General features: G+C 43.3%; 1 protein-coding gene across 6 annotated transcripts; it reads right to left on the bottom strand.

Annotated features, from left to right (window-relative positions):
- Positions 1 to 9,476: 9,476 nt before the first annotated feature.
- Positions 9,477 to 19,289, bottom strand: SMIM23 (small integral membrane protein 23). Of its 6 annotated transcripts, XM_058440965.1 has the most exons (6): positions 19,121 to 19,258; positions 14,855 to 14,906; positions 14,587 to 14,654; positions 14,133 to 14,341; positions 13,839 to 13,969; positions 9,477 to 9,505 (listed from the first exon to the last, which is right to left on the bottom strand). In XM_058440965.1, the coding sequence occupies exons 1-5, from the start codon at positions 19,223 to 19,225 to the stop codon at positions 13,915 to 13,917; spliced, it is 489 nt and encodes a 162-aa protein (XP_058296948.1). In that variant the 5' UTR covers positions 19,226 to 19,258; the 3' UTR covers positions 9,477 to 9,505; positions 13,839 to 13,914. The 6 variants fall into 6 exon arrangements, with proteins under 6 accessions (XP_058296948.1, XP_058296951.1, XP_058296952.1 ...); XM_058440968.1 differs by lacking the exon at positions 9,477 to 9,505 and having other exon boundaries at positions 13,938 to 14,033; XM_058440969.1 differs by lacking the exon at positions 9,477 to 9,505 and having other exon boundaries at positions 13,942 to 13,969; positions 14,146 to 14,341.
- Positions 19,290 to 19,529: the final 240 nt, after the last annotated feature.

The following is a 19,529-nucleotide window of genomic DNA, read 5'->3' as shown; positions in this document are numbered from 1 at the left end:
GTTCAAGCAATTCTCCTGCCTCAGCCTCCCAAGTAGCTGGAATTACAGGCACCTGACACCATGCCTGGCTAATTTTTTGTATTTTTAGTAGAGGCAGGGTTTCACCATGTTGGCCAGTCTGGTCTCAAACTCCTGGCCTCAGGTGATCCACCTGCCTCTGCCTCCCAAAGTGCTGGGATTACAGACATTAGCCATGGCGCCGGGACCCGAATTCTTTAAAGACTGCTTTCAGGAAGGGACTTGAGTGCTGTACAGGCACATCCATCTGTTGCTATGTCCTACAGGCTCTGCCAACTACATTTCTTCCTCTCCTTTTCTGCTGCCTTGCTACGGGGAGGCGGCCGGGAGAGGAGAGGGAGTGACATAGTTTAATCTGCAGTCATTGCAGCTGGCTTGTTGGAAAAAATTAAGTGAAAGAATATTTTTGAAAATGATAACACTCAGTATTTGAGAGTGTTAGTAGGGACACACCTCTTATACACTGCTGGTGAGAATCAGTACAATTTTACTCCAAAGTAATTTGGCAATATAGATGATGAATTTGAATAATATTCATATGCTCTGTTTTGCCAAACTGTTTTTTTTTTTTTTGAGATGGATCTTCGCTATTGTTGCTCAGGCTGGAGTGCAATGGCACAATCTTGGCTCGTGGCAACCTCCGTCTCCCAGGTTCAAGTGATTCTTCTACCTCAGCCTCCCGAATATCTGGGATTACAGATGTGCCCCACCACACCCGGCTAATTTTTTGTATTTAATAGAGACAGAGTTTCACCATGTTGGTCAGGCTGGTCTCAAACTCCTGACCGCAGGTGATCCACCTGCCTCGGCCTCCCAAAATGCTGGGATTTCAGGCGTGAGCCACTGCACCTGTGTTTTGCCAAACTTTTAAACTGAAGTTTAATATGATGCAGCTACATGCATGAGCTTTCACTGAAGTGCATGATGAAGTTTACAAACTGAGCTATGCACCCATCATACAGATCAAGATATAGGATATCACCAGCACCCCAAAGCCTCTCTTGTACTCTCTCCTGATCATTACTTCCAAACAGTATCCAACACCCCAGCTTTTATGACTATAGATAGACGTTTGTTTGACTTTGAATTTCATATGAATGGAAGCACAGAGAATGTACTCTTCCGTGTCTGACTTCTTGCAGTGAACATCATGTTTGTGAGATTTCTCTGTGTTTTCACATGTATTTGTTCTTTTTCATCACTAGATAGTATTCCATTACAGGAATGAATATAATACTATTTACTTATCTATTCTACGATTGAGGACATTTGAATGGTTTCTAGTTCTCAGGTAGTAGGGATAATGCTGCTATGATATTTTTGGTCATGACTTTTCATACACACATATATATGCATTTCTTTTCTTTTAAATTTTATTTTACTTTAAGTTCTGGGATACATGTGCAGAACATGCAGGTTTGTTACACAGGTATACATGTGCCACGTGCCATGGTGGTTTGCTGCACCCATCAACCCATCATCTAGGTTTGAACCCCTGCATGGATTAGGTATTTGTCCTAATGCTCTCCCTCCCTTAGCCCCCCATCCCCCGACAGGCCCTGGTGTGTGATGTTCCCCTCCCTGTGTCCATGTGTTCTCATTGTTCAACTCCCACTTATGAGTGAGGACATGCGTATACATGCATTTCTGAGAGGATACATTTGGAATGAAATTTTGGGTCATGAAGTGCCTATGTTCAGCTTTAGTAGGTACTGCCAACAGCTTTTCAAAGCGATTGTACCAATTTATGCTGCCACAGAAATATCTGACAGTTCTAGTACCTGCATCCTTGCAAAATTTGATGTCAGGTTAAAATAGTTAAACATGGCCGGGCGCGGTGGCTCACGCTTGTAATCCCAGCACTTTGGGAGGCCGAGGCGGGCGGATCACGAGGTCAGGAGATCGAGACCACGGTGAAACCCCGTCTCTACTAAAAATACAAAAAATTAGCCGGGCGCGGTGGCGGGCGCCTGTAGTCCCAGCTACTCAGAGAGGCTGAGGCAGGAGAATGGCGTGAACCTGGGAGGCGGAGCTTGCAGTGAGCCGAGATTGTGCCACTGTACTCCAGGCTGGGCGACAGAGGGAGACTCCGTCTCAAAAAAATAAAATTAAATTAAAAAAAAAAAGTTAAACATACTGTAGTGCTGATACCTCATTGTGGCTTTAATTAGCCATTCATGGACAGCTAATTGGCCTTTTGGCTATGCCCTTTTGTGGCGTGACTGTTCACATTTTGGCCTTTTTGAGAGATGTCTGTCCTTTTCTTATTGGTTTGTAGGAGTTCTTTATATGGTCACTATTCAGGTTCTCACTTAGGGGTATGGATGGCACATACCTTCTCCCATCCTGTTTGCCTTTTCACTCTCTTAATGGTGTCTTGATGAATAAAAATTCTTAATTTTTAAATGGTTGAATTCATCAATCTTTTCCTTTATGATGAATGTTCTTTGTGTTTTGTTTAAGAAATCTTTGTCTATCCATGGTCTTAACTATACTCCTGGGTTTTATTCCAGAAGCTTTATTGTTTTACTTTTTACATTTAGATCTATCATCCACCTGGAATAGAATTTTAAGAGTCAATGCCCATATTTTCCCTAAGGTTGTACAACTGATCTAGCACCATTTGTTGACAAGACCGTTCTCTCCCCAGCTGCTTTGTAGTGGTGCGTTTGCCATAAGGCAGGTGCCTGGATAGGTTTGGGTCTAATCAAGTTTGTTATTCATGTCACTCAAATCTCACACCCTTATCATTTGTGTAAGTTTGTTATTCATGTCATTCAAATCTCACATCCTTATTATCTGTGTATTTATTTGCATTATCAGTTAACTGTGACACATGTGTCCAAACATCCCACTATGGTTATGGAATCCATTATTTCTCCTTTTAGTTCTTACAGTGTTTGAGGCCATTATATTAAGCTCATTGGCATTTAGGATCCTTATGTGTTCCTGTTGAATTGACCCCTCTATAATTATGAATTGTTATTCTTTCTTTTTAAAAGATGGGGTCTTGCTGTGTTGCCCAGGCTGGGGTACAGTGGCATGATCACAGCTCACTGCAGCCTCAAACTCCTGGGCTCATGTGACCCTCCTGCCTCAGCCTCCCTCAGCTTCCCAAGTGGCTAAGACAACAGGTGCATACCACCGTGCCTGGCCTGAATTGTCATTCTTTATGTCTTATAATACTATTGGTTTTAATGTCTATATCATCTGATAGTAGAGCTATACCTGCTTTTAAAAATTTCTACCTACTTATCTACTTTTTTAGTATTTTTCTGAATATATTTTTCCATCCTTTTACTTTCAACCTTTCTGGGTCTTTGTATCTCTTGTAAGCAACATACCTTTAAAAATGCAGATTAACGGCTGGGCACAGTGGCTCATGCCTGTAATCCCAGCACTTTGGGAGGCCAAGGTGGGCGGATCACGAGGTCAGGAGATCGAGACCATCTGGGCTAACACGGTGAAACCCCGTCTCTACTAAAAATACAGAAAATTAGCCAGGCGTGGTGGTGGGCACCTGTAGTCCCAGCTACTCAGAGAGGCTGAGGCAGGAGAATGGCGTGAATCCTGGAGGCGGAGCTTGCAGTGAGCCAAGATCACGCCACTGCACTCCATCCAGCCTGGATGACAGAGCAAGACTCTGTCTCAAAAAAAGAAAAAAAAATGCACATTAACAATCTTTCTGTTTTAACTGGAGTACTTAGTCCATTTTCAGTTTTTGGCTTTTATGAGTATAGTTTCAATGAATAATCTTATATAAGACTTTCTGCGCATAGATGGTTTTTTTCTTGGGCAAATATATGGAAGTGAAATATTTGAGTCATAGGGTTGGTGTATTACTTTACTGTGTTAATTTTTTTTTTTTTTTTTGAGAAGCATCTCACTCTGTTGCCCAGGCTGGAGTGCAGTGGTGTAATTGTGGTTCACTGCAGCCTCAACTTCCTGGGCTCAAGCAATCCTCCTGCCTCAGCCTCTTGAGTAGCTGAGACTACAGGTGCATACCACTACTCATAGCTAATTTATTTTTTGTAGAGAGAGGATCTCACTATGTTGCCCAGGCTGGTCTCAAACTCCTGGGTTCAAGCAATCCTCCCACCTTAGCCCCTAAAGTGTTGGGATTACAGGCAAGAGCGGCTGTGCCTGGCCTATTTTATTGTTTTTAACTAATGTTATTCAGGTATGACTTGCATATAATAAAGAAGAGACTTAAGTTGTACAGTTTGATGAATTTCAATAAATGTATACACTGATGTAACCCACAACCCAAATCAAGAGCTAGAGTATTTCTATTACAGCAAAAAGTTTCCTTGTACACCTCGCCCAAGACATTGACTTAATTTCTATCATCATAATTTAGCTTTGCCTGGAATCACACAGCAAATCCTTTTTTTTTTTTGAGGCAGAGTCTCACTCTGTCGCCCAGGCTGCAGTGCAATGGTGGGATCTCGGCTCACTGCAAGCTCTGCCTCCTGGGTTCAAGCGATTCTCCTGCCTCAGCCTCCCGAGTAGCTGAGACTACAGGCATGCGCCACCACGCCCAGCTAATTTTTGTATTTTTAGTAGAGATGGGGTTTCACTATGTTGGCCAGGCTGGTCTCGAATTCTTAACCTCAAGGGATCTGCCCACCTTGGTCTCCCGAAGTGAAGTTGCACAATGTTAAGATCCCACCAGCACGTATGACATTTTCAGTGCTCTGTCTTCCTTGCCCGCATGTGATACTGCCACACCATCTCATTGTGATTTTAATTTGCATGTCTCGGATGAGCAGTGATGTTGGGCACCTTTCTCGTGCTTATTGTCCATTCTTGTATCTTCTTCTTAAGTCTCTTTTCAAACTTACGGTACATTTAAAAGAATTGAGTGGTCTGTTCTTTTCTTGATTTGTAGGAATTCCTTATACATTCTGGATGTAAGTCTTTTGTCAGATACATGTATTATGAATAGTTTCTCCCAATCAATAGTGTGCCTTTCATGTTCTTAATGTGTTTGCTAATATTAGGGAACAGGTGTTTAGAAGAAAAGGACCTCCTAAATGCCCAGCAGTGTTATGCAGGACATGGGGAAGATACTTAGGATGTACTGCTGGATTCAAAAAGGAGAAAATACAAAGTTGTACTTGCAATTATGACTTTAACTCTTGCAAAACATGCATTGAAAAAAAACTGGAGGAAAATACACAAAACATTGCTTTGACTGACCATGGGTAGTGAGGTCATGGTCCCCTGCTACTTAAAAAAATTACAGTAAAATACACATAACATAAAATTTACAATTTTTGCCCATTTATTTATTTTTTCAGATGGAGTTTCGCTCTTTTTGCCCAGGCTAGAGTGCAATGGCATGATTTCGGCTCACTGCAACTTCCACCTCCCTGGTTCAAGCGATTCTCCTGCCTCAGCCTCCCGAATAGCTGGGATTACAGGCGCCCGAAACCACGCCCAGCTAATTTTTTGTATTTTCAGTAGAGATGGGGTTTCACCATGTTGGCCAGGCTGATCTCGAACTCCTGACCTCTGGTGATCCACCCGCCTTGGCCTCCCAACGTTGTGGGATTACAGGCATGGGCCACTGCGCCATTTTAAAGTAGACAATTCAGTGGCATTATGTACATCTCCACCACTGTGCAGCCATCACCGCTATCTAATTACAGGACATTTTCATCACCCCAACCAGAAATCCTGTACCCATTAAGCAGTCTCTCCTTTCCCTCCTTCCACCAGCTCCTGGCAACCACCAATATGATTTCTGTTTCTATTCTCTTGCTGTTTGAAAAAAGATGCACTTTTCTGCTTTATTTTTTTCCTGGATTTTTGTTAATAAGTATGTGTTTTGATATGTGAAATAAAGCAGAAACCAAGAGCCACAAAGAATGAAAAAGTAAGTTACATGGCATTGAGTGCTGAGCTGTATGTCAGAGGGGGGAGGCAGCGGAACTCATTTTGTGACAACAGCTAACATGTGTTCAGCTCTGACGGTGCCTGCACGATTCCTCTAGCGTGTATCTCACAACCACCCTAGCAGGCAGGTTCTGCTATTATGCACCATACTACACATGGTGCAGAATCTCTTCCCAGATCTCAGGGGGTCCCGTTTTGTCTGACTCCCCCACCACTCTGGGAACTCTCATGTGGGTGGAGACCATGTTGGTTCTTCTCTCCAAAATATTGCTACTGTCCAGTATAGCCCCAGTTCATCCTTGTGTTCATCAAGAGTTGCTGAATGGATGTATGCACGTGTGCAAGACAAACTCCCCTCGCCAGAGTTCTTAGCCCACGGCTCATCATCTCCTACTCATCGCTTTGCTGACCCCTCTCTACAGCATGACTGGCCACATCCAAGACACGACCTGGCTGGTACGCTAGAGCAGAAAGAGCGAGAGGGGTCTCTAGGTGCAGGCTTGAGTCACAGGCAGGCTGGGAGGAAGTGGGAGCTCAGGGACCAGGGACCGTGTCTTGAGCTGTGAGAAAATATCTGAACGGTAGATTCATTAGGTCCCTCCTGGCTTTAACGACCAGGGCGGGAGCAGAGAAGTAATAACGAGTGACATTTATATAGTGTGTTACGGTTTACATAGCTCTTGCATGCCCATTACCTCATTTAATCCGGAAGGAGCACAGGGCGGGGTTGAAGCTCGTGGCCCTGGAGTTCGCCTGTCTGGGTTTGCATCCTGGCTCCACCACTTACTGTGTGACCCTGGACTATTTAGGCATCCTGCATCCCAGTTCCCTTATGTGTATGATGAAGGCACTGACAATAACTGTCTCATAGACTTGCTGTGATGATTAAATAAGGTAATGCCCCTAAAGCACTTAGAATAGCACCTGGAGCATAGTAAACACTAAATAAAAGTTGGTGCTTATTACACAATCCTCTCAATAGGCCCGGGAGATGTATAGACATATCCCGTTTTATGGGCGAGCAGAATGGGGCTCAGAAGGATAGAGTCCACCTGTCTGAGGTCACATGGTGGAGAAGCAGGGGTGAGGGGCAGGGCTAGCACCAGGTTTGTTTGACCCCCAAAGCCTGGTTCTTTCAACTTCTTCATGCCACCTCCACTGACGGGCACTTTGTCTAGGCTCAAAGGCAGGAGAAGCTGTAGCAGGCTCATGCACCAGGGTATTTAAAAAAAGACCACTTGTCTAGATGAACTAAGGTCTCAGTGAGGTAGTACAGCTGAGAATGCACTTTCTACTCCACCAGCCTGTGATGAAAATGTAAATAATTGTTATTGTTGATATGTTAACAAAGTATTTTGATTTTTTTCCTAGCATTTGTTTGTCCCCTTTCGGGGACAGCACTCCAGTATCCCTAGGAAGGCCACAGTTCCTCCACTCCGTCAGTGCTTCCATAGGGCTGACTCTATCCTTGGCTGGAGGGATGGGCAGAGGACACAGGTCTAGCCAATCAGAGCAGTGCGTCCCCTCAGCCACAAGGATTAGCTCAGGAATGGGCATGTGACGCAGTCTGACAGACAAGGCCCAATTGCAGAACTTTGGTCACAGCCATTGGGGAAGAGGCATTTCCTTCCTTCTGGCCAGGCTTGGCAGATATGATACCATAGCCTGGCACTTCTGAAGCCACCCGGCCTCACAGTGGAGTTGGCCTGCCTGAGAATGGGGCCAGCCCAGAGGCAAGCCGAGGTGAGAGGTGGAGAGACAAAGTCCATGTCCCCGAATTTAACTGAGCCTGGGACTAGATCTACCTGTTTGTTCTATTATGCTGTCTCGTCCTAAGCATCTGCTAGGTTTCCACACTTGGCTTTATGGTCAATACACCCTCTTAATATCCCAACAGCTGCAGAGGGGGCGGGAGTAGCTCTATAGGACAGAGGAGGGAACAAAGACTTTGAGGTAGGCGGTGACTTGGCCCAAGCGCACAGGGACTCCAGACCCTTTCTCAAAGGACACAGCCCCTGCATTAAGAAGGCAAACTCAGCATCTGAATGAAGCCCTTGCCTTCTGTCATCCCCTGCCCTCAGGCAGGGATGCATTCTCTCATGGGAATGTCACAACAGAAAGAATTTGGGTGCCCCAGGAAACGTGTATTCTTTGGCCCCATCCCTCATCTCCCTCAATTGTCCTCCTGACAGCCAGATTGGAGCCAAACTGGATTTATTGAATTTCACAACTTTGTTGAACCAATTTGCGGATTATGAAAACAAAAATGAAATCCACATTTTTATTTGACACCATCAAAAATAGGACATGCAGACAGGAAAGGGACATTCTGGTCTTGGAATAGATTGAGTGGAGCCCAAATCCTTGCTTCTCAAAGGTTTCTGTTTTTGTTGTGGTTTTTGTTTCCCGTCACCCTGCTTCTCACAGGCTTTTGGGAAGCCTGTCCCCAAATCTTCTCTGAGACCTGGAATCTGGTCCTTATGTTGAGGCTGGGCACCCACATCTGGGATGTGATTCCTTTCTGCCTTCACCCCATCATTCTCTCTCTCCAGTTTCCCTGAGATTTCCTCTTGGCCATAGCCTGGTGTAAGTTCCAGCATTTTTGTATAGCTGTTTTAGCAGATTTTCATTTTAGTGCCAATCCAAGCTCTCTATCCCTTCCTTGAACTCTTAGTTAGGCCAATAAATATTTATGTAGCTCATTGGCAATTAATTAGGTGCCTTTGGCACTGCATCCAATGGCTTGTAAATCAACATAGAGATTTCACTTCCCCCATCTTTGCTTCTTGGCTTTCCAGCAGAAAGACAAGCTAAGAGTGGGCAGGGAACGTGATTTCTACTTCTCTCTATATGCGTACCCTACACGTAGTAGCATGCAATGAATATTTATGGCCTTATAAATTTAATCGGCATATGATTACTTAACAATAAAGTGAGAACTTTTCCAGAGAGAAAAGACATCATCTTGGCTGGGCTCGATGGAGGGTAGGCTATGAACAGCACTGATTACACTGATTTAAAGTGAGGGCTCTGACGCCAGACAGGTTAGAATCCTGGCTCCCCACTTACTGAGCATGTGATGTTAACCGTGATGCAATCTCTCTGTGCCTCAGTTTCTACCTCATAATCTAGAAAAAGCAACAGCACTTGACCAAACCCTAAAACAGTGATGAGGGAAGCATCCTCTAAATGTCAGCTATCACGATTTTATTATTTCTTCCAAATAAGCCTTATGTTCTTAAGAAATACACATGCTGACACACAGGTAGTCTTTACCACATCCAGTTTTTGTCTAGAGTATCAGATTCTTATCTTTAAAACGTGAATAACCTGAATGGTTGTGGCTGTTTTCTCATTATACACGTTAAAGGAAGAAAAAAGGAGCTGATCGAAACCAATAAAAAAATACAAACAAAAGAAAAATCTGGAATAAACCAATGTAAGCAAAATAGGAGAACCTGAGGGAGTACGAGGAAGGTTGCCCAATATGCCCATGAAGTAAAAGAGAGATGGGGGAGATGGCCATCAATTAAAATTAATTAAACATTTTTAATGATCTCTGATGCTGACCTCATGCTCCAGGTGCCTGAAACAAAGAAAAGAAATGCAGATAATTGGATCTTCATGACATTTTCCCAACTGGCCACTTTCCCTGTAACAAGACCAAGCCTGTCTCTTCCGTTGTACTCTCGTGAGCTACCTGGGTCAGAACCTGAAATCTTGGCGCAGAAGTCCCAAGGCCTGGCGAGTAGCTGTCTAGACCCAACTCCCTGGCTGGGTGGATTAAACTTACTACACCCTGAGTCTCTGGGTTTCTTGCCAGCTCCAGCCTAGCAGTGTATGCCAAGCCTTCGTTTTTCACCTGGAAAGCTGCAGTGCTTGCTAAGTGGGGTTGTTTGTTACCCTCTGAAATCACCTTGTCTTGACTTTTCTACTTGTTTTTTATCTGTTCCCCCCATTAGCCTATAAACGTCTCATTCCCGGCAGCTGGCACATGCGTGGCCCAATAAATATTTCTTGATTGAATGGAAGGAGCTGTGAATAGTGGCCTCCTCAAGCAAAGGACATTGTATCTCCCAAAGGGAAATCTACTTTGTCGATATGAAAGTGAGCTTCTTAATAGGTCTACGGGGCAACATTTTGCTAACCCCATTCAAATTATAACAGACTTCAAAGTCATGAAGGCAGTAATATGCTTCCTTTTAAGTGTGTAATTTGTATTTTTTTCACACTCAGGAATGGAAAACAGGGAGTGAAATATCCCCCAATTATTATTTTGTGCTTTTGAGGCAGGCTGGCCCACTCACCTATGGGGACTCTGGTGGCCAAGCACCTCCCACCTCATTCTTGGCAATTGTTTTCATCTGCCTCCCTTCACACTGGCCCTAGCACAGGTCTGGAATCTTCCCAGGGTCTGACCTCTGAGTGTCTGTCTCATGCAATTCTGCTGCCCTGGTATTGACTCTCAGGACACGGAAGTATACTCTCTGCCACATTCATGACCACCCTGGGTGATGTGTCAAGGCATCTTAGTGCAACCCTGAGTCCCTTGGAGGGAAATGGCCCCAGACTGGTTCCTGTTTGAGGTAGCTCTGTTCTGGATCACTTGGTCCTCCCCTCTCCCTCCTGCCACTGCTGATTGCATCATGGTGATCGCCCCAATGTCATCCCAAAGGCAGGCTGCCATGTAGAGCCTGGCTTGGCACAGGAGGCCCCAGCCAATGAGATGGGTCAGCCATATCCCACCCACTCCTCCTGGGATTTGACTTGGGGAATGTGGACAGAATCTCACAGTCAGTAGAAGTTGGAAAGTAGGTGGGAGTGGCCACATGGGGTAGGGACAAATCAGAGTTATAATGAATCAGAAGCAGAAGCGCCAAGTTGAAGAAGAGATACAAAGCTTGGAAGCAGGAAGAGATGGAGCAGACACACAAAGGAAGCCAACACTGGAGAATGGCAATGTAAAGGTGGCGTGCTAGGGGAAAGCTCCAGGATTCCTGCAGCTGGGCGCTGGAGCCACCCTGAACTCTCAAAGACCTCCCTGTTTCAGTCTCCGCAATCCCAGGTCCTGGTATGTTCCTGGATTTGGGGGGAGATTCTGGCTCCTTTGTAACACCACAATAAGCCCTTATTGCTTGAGTTATCCCAAGTGACTCCCTGTTCTTTATGGGCTCACAAGACAACACACCAAAAGTAGCCACCATTAATGGGTTGGGGGCCCACATCAGCACTGGGGGGACAGGGGAGGTGTCCAAACAGCTAGCTCCTCTCAAAGATTCTAATACCGACAGAGGTGCTTTAACTCCTCAGAGGTCTAAGCTCCATTTTCTTTTCTTTTTTTTTTTTTTTGAGGCAGAGTCTCACTCTGTCACCGAGGCTGGAGTGCAATGGCGAGATCTCAGCTCACTGCAACCTCTGCCTCCCGGGATCAAGAGAGTCTCCTGCCTCAGCCTCCCAAGTAGCTGGGACTATAGGCATGTGCTATGATGCCTGGCTATTTTTTGTATTTTTAGTAGAGATGGGGTTTCACCATGTTGGCCAGGCTGGTCTCAAACTTCTGACCTCAAGTCATCTGCCCGCCTTGGCCTCCCAAAGTGTTGAGATTACAGGTGGGAGCCACTGCGTGTGGCCTCATTTTCTTTTTTTTAAAAATGTGTCCCCCAATTTTGTATACATATATAAAATATATATTTTATCAATATATTTATAAATATATCATATATAATATAAACATATAAGTATATATAATATATAAATATAATATAAACATACATAACTACTCTATGGCAATATGTAACTATAAATGCAAGCAAATATCAATCAGACCCTTCCCGTTGAACTCTTGGTGAAGTAGCCGGAAATGTGAAAAAATCGATTCTGGTCCCGACCCCCTGCCAAATATTCAAAGTGGAAAATTGGGATCATAATTTGCAAAGACTTTTTCTATCCCAAATGGCAATTGATTAATCCCTCCTGGCAAATGAATTGCTGTGCCATCCCCTGTAAGTCAGATGTCCTCTGAGGTTAGTGTAATTGAAACCCTCATGACTATCCAAAGATTTGAGGTGGTTCTAATAATCGGTACATGTATAATAGCTCCATCAGAATAGAAAACAAAAAGTCATAGAAAGGGGAAAATAAATAACCCAAAACAATGAGGCTGATAAAATTCCAGTAATGAACAACTATAAGTTTCCTGGAGGTAATGGGAAAAAGGGGAAATCCCAGATAAAAAATGATCATTGTTTAATCAAAATAAGGTAATCAAAAGAGAAGGGTTTTCTTTTGGAACTATTTTTTAAAATTAATTCACTCATAATTTCATCATAGTGATACTGTTATTTTTGCTTATACACGTATATTCCAGGCCATGTCTGCAAGCAAAATAGAGCTTTGTTTTTTAAGAATATTTGAATAAGCAAAACATGCACATAGTTTGAAAACAAGAAGGTATGAAAAATATATGCTGAAAAGTTTTCTCCCATCCTTGTTACACATCTCCCAGTTTCAAATCCCCTCACTCCCAGGCAGGCTTGTATCCTTCTAGAGTTTTTATGCATATCTAATAACATCATTATCATCATCAATATCAACAACAAAATATATACTTTTATCTTCTGCTCCCTTTTTGCACCTTAATTTTTTTTTTTTTTTTGAGATGGAGTCTCACTCTGTCGCCTAGGCTGGAATGCAGTGGCACAATCTCAGCTCACTGCAGCTTCTGCCTCCTGGGTTCAAGCAATTCTCCTGCCTCAGCCTCCCTAGTAACTGGGATTACAGGTGCATGCCACCATGCTCGGCTAATTTTTTGTATTTTTGGTAGAGACAGGGTTTCACCATGTTGGCTAGGCTGGTCTTGAACTCCTGACCTCAAGTGATTTGCCTGCCTTGGACTCCCAAAGTGCTGGGATTACAGGTGTGAGCCACTGTGCCTGGCCTACACCTTAATTTTTTTCACTTAACTACATATCTTTCAGGCTTTCCCATTTTAGCAGAAGGAAAGTATCAGTCCATGTGGGCAGTTATAACAAAACACCTTAGACTGCATAATTTGTAAATAATAGACATTTATTACTCACAGTTCTGGAGGCTGGGAAGTCCAAGATCAAGGCACCAGCAGATTCAGTGTCTGGTGAGCACTTGTTCCTCATAAAAGGGAACTTCTAGCTGTGTCCTCACATGGTGGAAGGGACAAAGAGGCTCCTCAAGCCTCTATTATTAATATAATGGCACTAACAAGCTTATGTTATTAACATAATGGCAGTAACCTCACTAATGAGGGGAGAATCCTCATGACCTAATCACCTCCTAAAGGCTCCAGCTGTTAACTCTGTCACATTGAGTATTAGGTTCCAATATATGATTTTGGGGATCACCCATATTCACACCATAGTAGAAATCTTCCTCATTCTCTTTTATAGTTACATGATTGTTCACTGTCTGGCTGTACCATGACTTATATAACTAGAGCCCTCCTGGTATCATTTGGGTTGCTTCCATTTTTTCGCTATTGCAAATAAAGCTGAGGTGAATAACCTTTACACATGTAATTTCATGTGTGGGCAAATGTAGCTGTGGGATAAATTCCTTGAAGCAGATTGTTGGGTCAAAGAGAAAATGTATATGTAAATTTGATAGCTATCACCAAATAGAGATTTTAGGAATGATTACTTCCACCAGCAGAGTCAGAGGGTTGAATGCCGCGTAATAGCCACACACTTAGCCAGAGCTAGTAACCTCTTACCACACTCCAGGGAGGAAGGAACATGTGAGAAAGGAAGAGCTATTTATCTGACACCCGCTATGTGCCAGTCACACTCTGTATACACACCCTAGATACATTGTCTTCCTATAAGGCAAAGTGTGTTTCCCTGATTTTTATATGTGAGGAAACTGAGTCTCAGGTTAAGGAAACTTACACAACGTCTCAAGAAAGTAGAAGAGTCCTGAACCCATGGCTGGCTCTGAAGCCCGTGTTGGTTCCAGGGGGCCACATCACGGTGCCAGGGAGACTATCTCGCCGTGCTCTGGTGTTCCGCCAAGGCCGTTTCTGTCAGCATTCATGAATGTGAACAGCGGACTTCATTTCCCAACTACTTTATTTTCTTGCCTCCCTGGAACTTCAAGAGTCAGAGCTCTGCGCTGCTTAGAGAAATCCCTGGCAACCCCTCCCCACCTTTGTGCTCTCCCCAGGCCCCAGGCCCACCCCTCACAAGTGACTTTTACATGTGGAGCAGCGCTCCTCCTGCTGAGGCTCTCCCAGAAGAGCATCCAGCCACAGCTCCAGGTCCCGCACTAGCTGCTCCAGCTCTTGCACCTCTTCCTCTAACTTCTCCAAGAAGACATGCAAGTTCTCCTTCAGCCAGTTCCTCATGGTCTTTATCGGTTCTTCTGAGGGCTCGTCGGTCTGATATTCAAGCCCCTGGAAGGCAGACACAGAAATGGCATCTTGTGCTTTCTCAGATAGGACCCTCCTCCCCACCCCCACTGGTTTCAAAAAGATCCCTGGGCCTTTGCACATGCTACTCATTGTGCTCGTAGTACCTGTTCCCACCTTCTACACTTGGCCAGCTACTACTTATCTTTCATGACCCATGTTGCCAATGACACCTCCTCTGGAAAGCCTTCCCAGATTGCCTCACCTCAGTACCTTGCTGGATATGTTACCTGGGAAACTACAAGATTCTGGTAGCAGTTACATTCTCTGATCCTTTCTGACACCTTCCAACTGCTTCCTGAAACAGGCACAAACATCACCTCTTAAGAGCAAATGAGCACTAATTGAAATAAACATGGTTAGTTATCCTAGTGTGATGAAGGGTCAGTGGGAGAAGGTGGGTTATGGAGGTCCCCTTAACATAAAACCATCTTTGGAATACTCCACTAAGCTTCATGTGGATTTGGTTCCTTCTTTCTCAGATTCTAGAATGCTCACCCGATATCCCTGTGCTCAAGTACAGCACCAAGATCAGCAATGCCAACAGCGTCTAGGGTGCAAGAAGAGGAGGAGGAGGAAGAACATGAGGATGAATTCTCTCCAGGTCCCCCTGCTTCCATCACAAAGGGCCAGACATGGGAATGCTTATAAGACAGTTTTTTGAGTTTAACTTTTGTTCTAGTTATCTAAGTCACACTTGCTTACTACAAAACTCCCAAACTTTGAAGAAATAGATAACACGGCAACTTACTGATGTTCAATTTGCGATTTCTCTCATGTAAACATTTTTCATTTTAATTGATCTTGAAAAGGAATCAACTTCATTGTGGTATGATTTACATATAATAAAATGCACACATTTAAAATGTATAGTCTGATGAGTCTGATGAGTTTTGATGAATGTCTATACCTGTAGACTATCACCCCAATCAAGATGTAGAGCATTTCTGTCATCTGAGAAAGTTTCCTTTTGCAGTCAATTCCATCCTCACCCCTGCCCTGCCTGGAGAGAACCATTAATCTGTTTTCTGTCACTTTGAGTAGTTTTGCCTTTTCCATAACCTTGTATAAGTGGAATTACACAGTGTGTGTGCTTTTGCATTTAGTTTCTTTTGCTTAAGATAGCATTTTTGAAATGCCTCCATTTTTTGTGCTCAATTTTATTGATGAATATATTGTGTATTTTATTGATGAATATTTATTTTATATGAACATAGAATATTGCACAATCAGTCTCTTTATCTGTTGATGGACTTTTGGGTTGTTTTCAGTTTGGGGCTATTATGAATAAAAGTGCTATGAACACTCATATACAAATCCTTGTGTGAACATATGTTCACATTTCTCTTGGGTTAATATTCAGAAATGCAAATGCTGGTTTATAATACGGTAAATGTATGTTTAATTTTATAAGAAACCACCAATGACTTTTCTGTACCCACTGAGCAACTATATGTGTCTCCATTTTCGTGGTAAATTGCATTAATTGTGTTTCAAATATTGAGCCAAATGAGTTTCTTCAGTAAACTCTAGTTGTTCATGATGCATTAGCTAGCCTTTTTATATATCGTGTGATTTGATAAGCTACTATTTTGTTGAGATTTCTTACATCTACATTAAGAAGAGATTGGTTTAAAATTTTTTCTAGGCTGGGCACGGTGGCGCATGCCTGTAATCCTAACACTTTGGGAGGCCGAGGTGATCACTTGAGGTCAGGAGTTTGAAACCAGCCTGGCTAACATGGCGAAACCCTGTCTCTACTAAAAATGCAAAAATTGGCTGGCCGTGGTGGCCGGCGCCTGTAATTCCAGCTACTCGGGAGGCTGAGGCAGGAGCATTGCTTGAGCCTGGGAGGCGGAGGTTGCAGTGAGCCAAGATTGCGCCACTGCACTCCAGTCTGGGTGACAGAGCAAGACTGTCACGAAAAAAAAAAAATTTTTTTTCTATACGTTTGTCAAGTTTTGGTATCAAGCTTTTGTTGCCCCCTTAAAATGAGTTGGTGAGAACTCCCTCCTTCTCTATTTTATGAAATAATTTGTGTAAGATTGGTATTATTTTCATCTCAAATGATTGTAAAATTTATTGGTGAAAACTTGTGGACCTGTAGTTATTAAGACTATTTCTTCTTGAGTCAATTTTGTAAGTCGTACTGCCAAGGAAGATTTGTCCATTTCACCTAAGTTAAATGTATTGGCATCAAATTGTTCCTAATATTACCTTAATATTCTTTTAATGCCTGTAAGAGTCATAATAATCCTCTTTCATTCTTTTTAAAAAAATATATAAAGAAAAGAGGTCAAGAGAGGAAACAAGAGACCTCTTTCATTCTTGATATTGGTAATTTGTGTTTTCTTTCTACGTATGTTTTTTGTTTAGTCTATTTAAAAGTTTTCCAATTTTTAATTTAATTTTACCAATTAAAAATGGTTATTAATTTTGTTTGCTTTATATTTCATTAATTTCTGATTTTGTCTTTATTATTTATTTCTTTATACTATTGAGTTTAATTCTTCTTTTTCTGCTAACGTGGAAATTTTAACCATGGCTTTTAAAGTTTTCTTGTTTTTCAAATGTGTGTGTGTGTGTTTGTGTGTGTGTGCATATTGACTGACATTGAATTTTCCCCAAACTCATCAGATTTTGGCTGAGTCAGATTTAGTTTGCCTTAAAGAAAGAATAAATTTCTTACACACCCAAGTATGTGAAGTAACATTTAGACCCAGTACTAAACACGGAAGATGAAAGATTTGTCCAACTTGCCTCTTCCCCAGATAATTTTCTTTATAATACAAGCAACTACATTATTATTAACTTAAAAAAAAAACACGTTACATAGCAACAACTGGTTGAGTTTCACAGACACAACGATTAGAGAAAAAGTCAGACACAAAGGTATACATGGTATGATTCCATTTACATGAAATTCAAGAACACAGAAAACTCAGCTATGATGACCCAAATCAGAATCACTGCTATGGGGGTGGGATGCCAGGTGGGCGGAGCCCCGAAAGAGCCTCCCTCAGTGCTAGAAATGTTCTGTAGTTTGATCTGTGTGTACACCCAATGCAAAATCATCACACTGTACATTTAATATGAGGGTCCTTTTTCTTTTCTTAACAATACTCCTTAGGAATCTTTTCACGGAAGACACACACTAACTGTCACAATCTTTAAAATGGCTGATGAGTTTTCGTGGCCTGGAAGCTCTTCTATGTATATAACCAGTCCTCTACCAAGGTATTTTACAGATTGATTTCTTCCCCAGCATTCTTGCTGCTGGTTTCTATACTGTGCTGCGTGGAGGCAACGGGAGGAACACGGACTAGGATTGAGTTTGAGTCCTTTTCCTTGTGTCGTCTTGGGGCCTGAGCCAAATAATTTCTCTGAGCCTCAGTTTCTTCGTCTGTAAAATGGATTTTGAAATACACTGCAAAGTCTTTCAAAAAAGAAGAAGTGGCTCACACCTGTAATCCCAGCACTTTGGAGGCCAAGGCGGGTGGATCATGAGGTCAGCAGTTTGAGACCAGCCTGGCCAATATGGCGAAACCCTGTCTCTACTAAAAATACAAAAATTAACTGGGTGTGGTGGCGGGCACCTGTACTCCCAGCTGCTCAGGAGGCTGAGGCAGTAGAATGGCTTGAACCCGGGAGGTGGAGGTTGCAGTGAGCCAAGATCGCACCATTGTACTCCAGCAGTCTGGTGACACAGAGAGGCTCTGTCTCAAAAAAAAAAAAAAAAAAAAGAAACAATGGGACTCTGGTAGAATCGAGGTGGGAAATGCTGTGGTAAACAAAGCTAAGCAGACTTCTTTGTTGCAGGACTTCTCAGAGCCTTCCTCACGTGAGTGAGCAGCATCAGTCTTCAGGAGGGGATGAGGGTATGCAGCCTTCCCCAAGCCACAGAATTCTGTAAAGAATGTTTCTGAAAGGAGCATTCCTGGGTCTGGTGTCTATGGAACACTTTTTAGGAAAAGCCGCAGCATGATGGGTGTCCATGAAGGCCCCTGTTATATGCTGCAAGGTCCAGCATATAGGAGGCGCTTGGTACATGTATAGTAAATTAATGAGTGAACAAGTCTTTCGAAAACAGAGACAGCAGAGCTCATTCATTCATTGCTCTGCTTAAAACCCTTCAACAGCTTCTTATTCTCAGAATAAACCCTTGCTCAGGGTTCTCATAGCAGATGAACCTTGTTTCAGGGGGTTGTAAATCAGATGAATGTGTTTTCAAATCCTGATATGTCCCAGTTGTATGGCCCTTTTGCCTTTCTGGGCCTCAGATTACCCTCTGTGAATGAGGTTGATAGCATCTAAGAGATGGGGTGTGGATGCACCAGGCTGTGTGCAGCAAGCATTAATGTTTTCCATTTTGACGAAATCTCACATGAGTTTTGAATTTCAGCCCTGAGAATGAATCCTCCAGGAGCGCTGCAATTCAGGAGTATTATCAGTTCATTCATTCATTCAGCATTTACTAGGCACCAAGCACCATGCTAGGCACTAGGGATTCAGCGGGGAACTAAATAAAAAGCCCAGTCCTCCTGGAACATACCTTCTGCTGGTAGTGCCGAGAATTTAATAAGACAGTGTCACTGACAGCCCCAGCAAGAAGTGCCTAAGCCCCTAAGCTGTGCTCCACCGAGTGGGATCCAGGGACGGTTGGGTCTAAGACTCATTCCGGGCTTCAAGGGCCTTCTAGTCTGTCTGGAGTGGCAAAAGGAGCCCAGATGGGAGGAAAGCAGCATGTACCTGGCCTGGCCTCACCTGCTTCTTGTCATCACGGTGGCTGCCCCTTCTCCGTTCAAGCAGCTGGGCTGCCACCCGCTCTGCTGCCACCTGCCTTCTGCTGTCCACTTGCTGGGTTGCCATGGCCTCAGATTTGGCTGCCAGGGTGGACCAAGGTCCCCTCACTCAACAGGCAGAAGGGCACCCTTCCCCTCCCTGTGGTCACTAGGCATCCTGCAAACATTGAGTTCTGATGTCACAGAAGGTGGGGACAGCAAGGTTCCCACCGTCCCACCACCCTGATTTTTAGTCCCTTTCCTCACTTTTATTTTTCATATGAGTGTAGAAAACAAAGATCAGGAAGAAATGCATCAAAAGATTATGTTTCAGGATGATGATTTTTCTGATTATTTTCTTCTATATTTGCAAGTTTTTAATAAAAATGCTA

The sequence above is a fragment of the Hylobates moloch genome, unplaced genomic scaffold (genome assembly GCF_009828535.3).
Source record: "Hylobates moloch isolate HMO894 unplaced genomic scaffold, HMol_V3 SCAFFOLD_6, whole genome shotgun sequence".
NCBI lineage: Eukaryota > Metazoa > Chordata > Mammalia > Primates > Hylobatidae > Hylobates > Hylobates moloch.
This window is presented reverse-complemented; position numbering and strand designations above follow the sequence as displayed.

Excerpts from the sequence above, each read along its gene's own strand:
- SMIM23 (XM_058440965.1), bottom strand. The coding sequence starts at position 19,225 with ATGGCAACCCAGCAAGTGGACAGCAGAAGGCAGGTGGCAGCAGAGCGG. Across the intron at positions 14,655-14,854 it reads CTTGAGCACAGGGATATCGG|GAAGCAGTTGGAAGGTGTCA; the intron begins GTGAGCATTCTA and ends TGCCTGTTTCAG. Across the intron at positions 14,342-14,586 it reads AGAATCTTGTAGTTTCCCAG|GGGCTTGAATATCAGACCGA; the intron begins GTAACATATCCA and ends TCTGCCTTCCAG.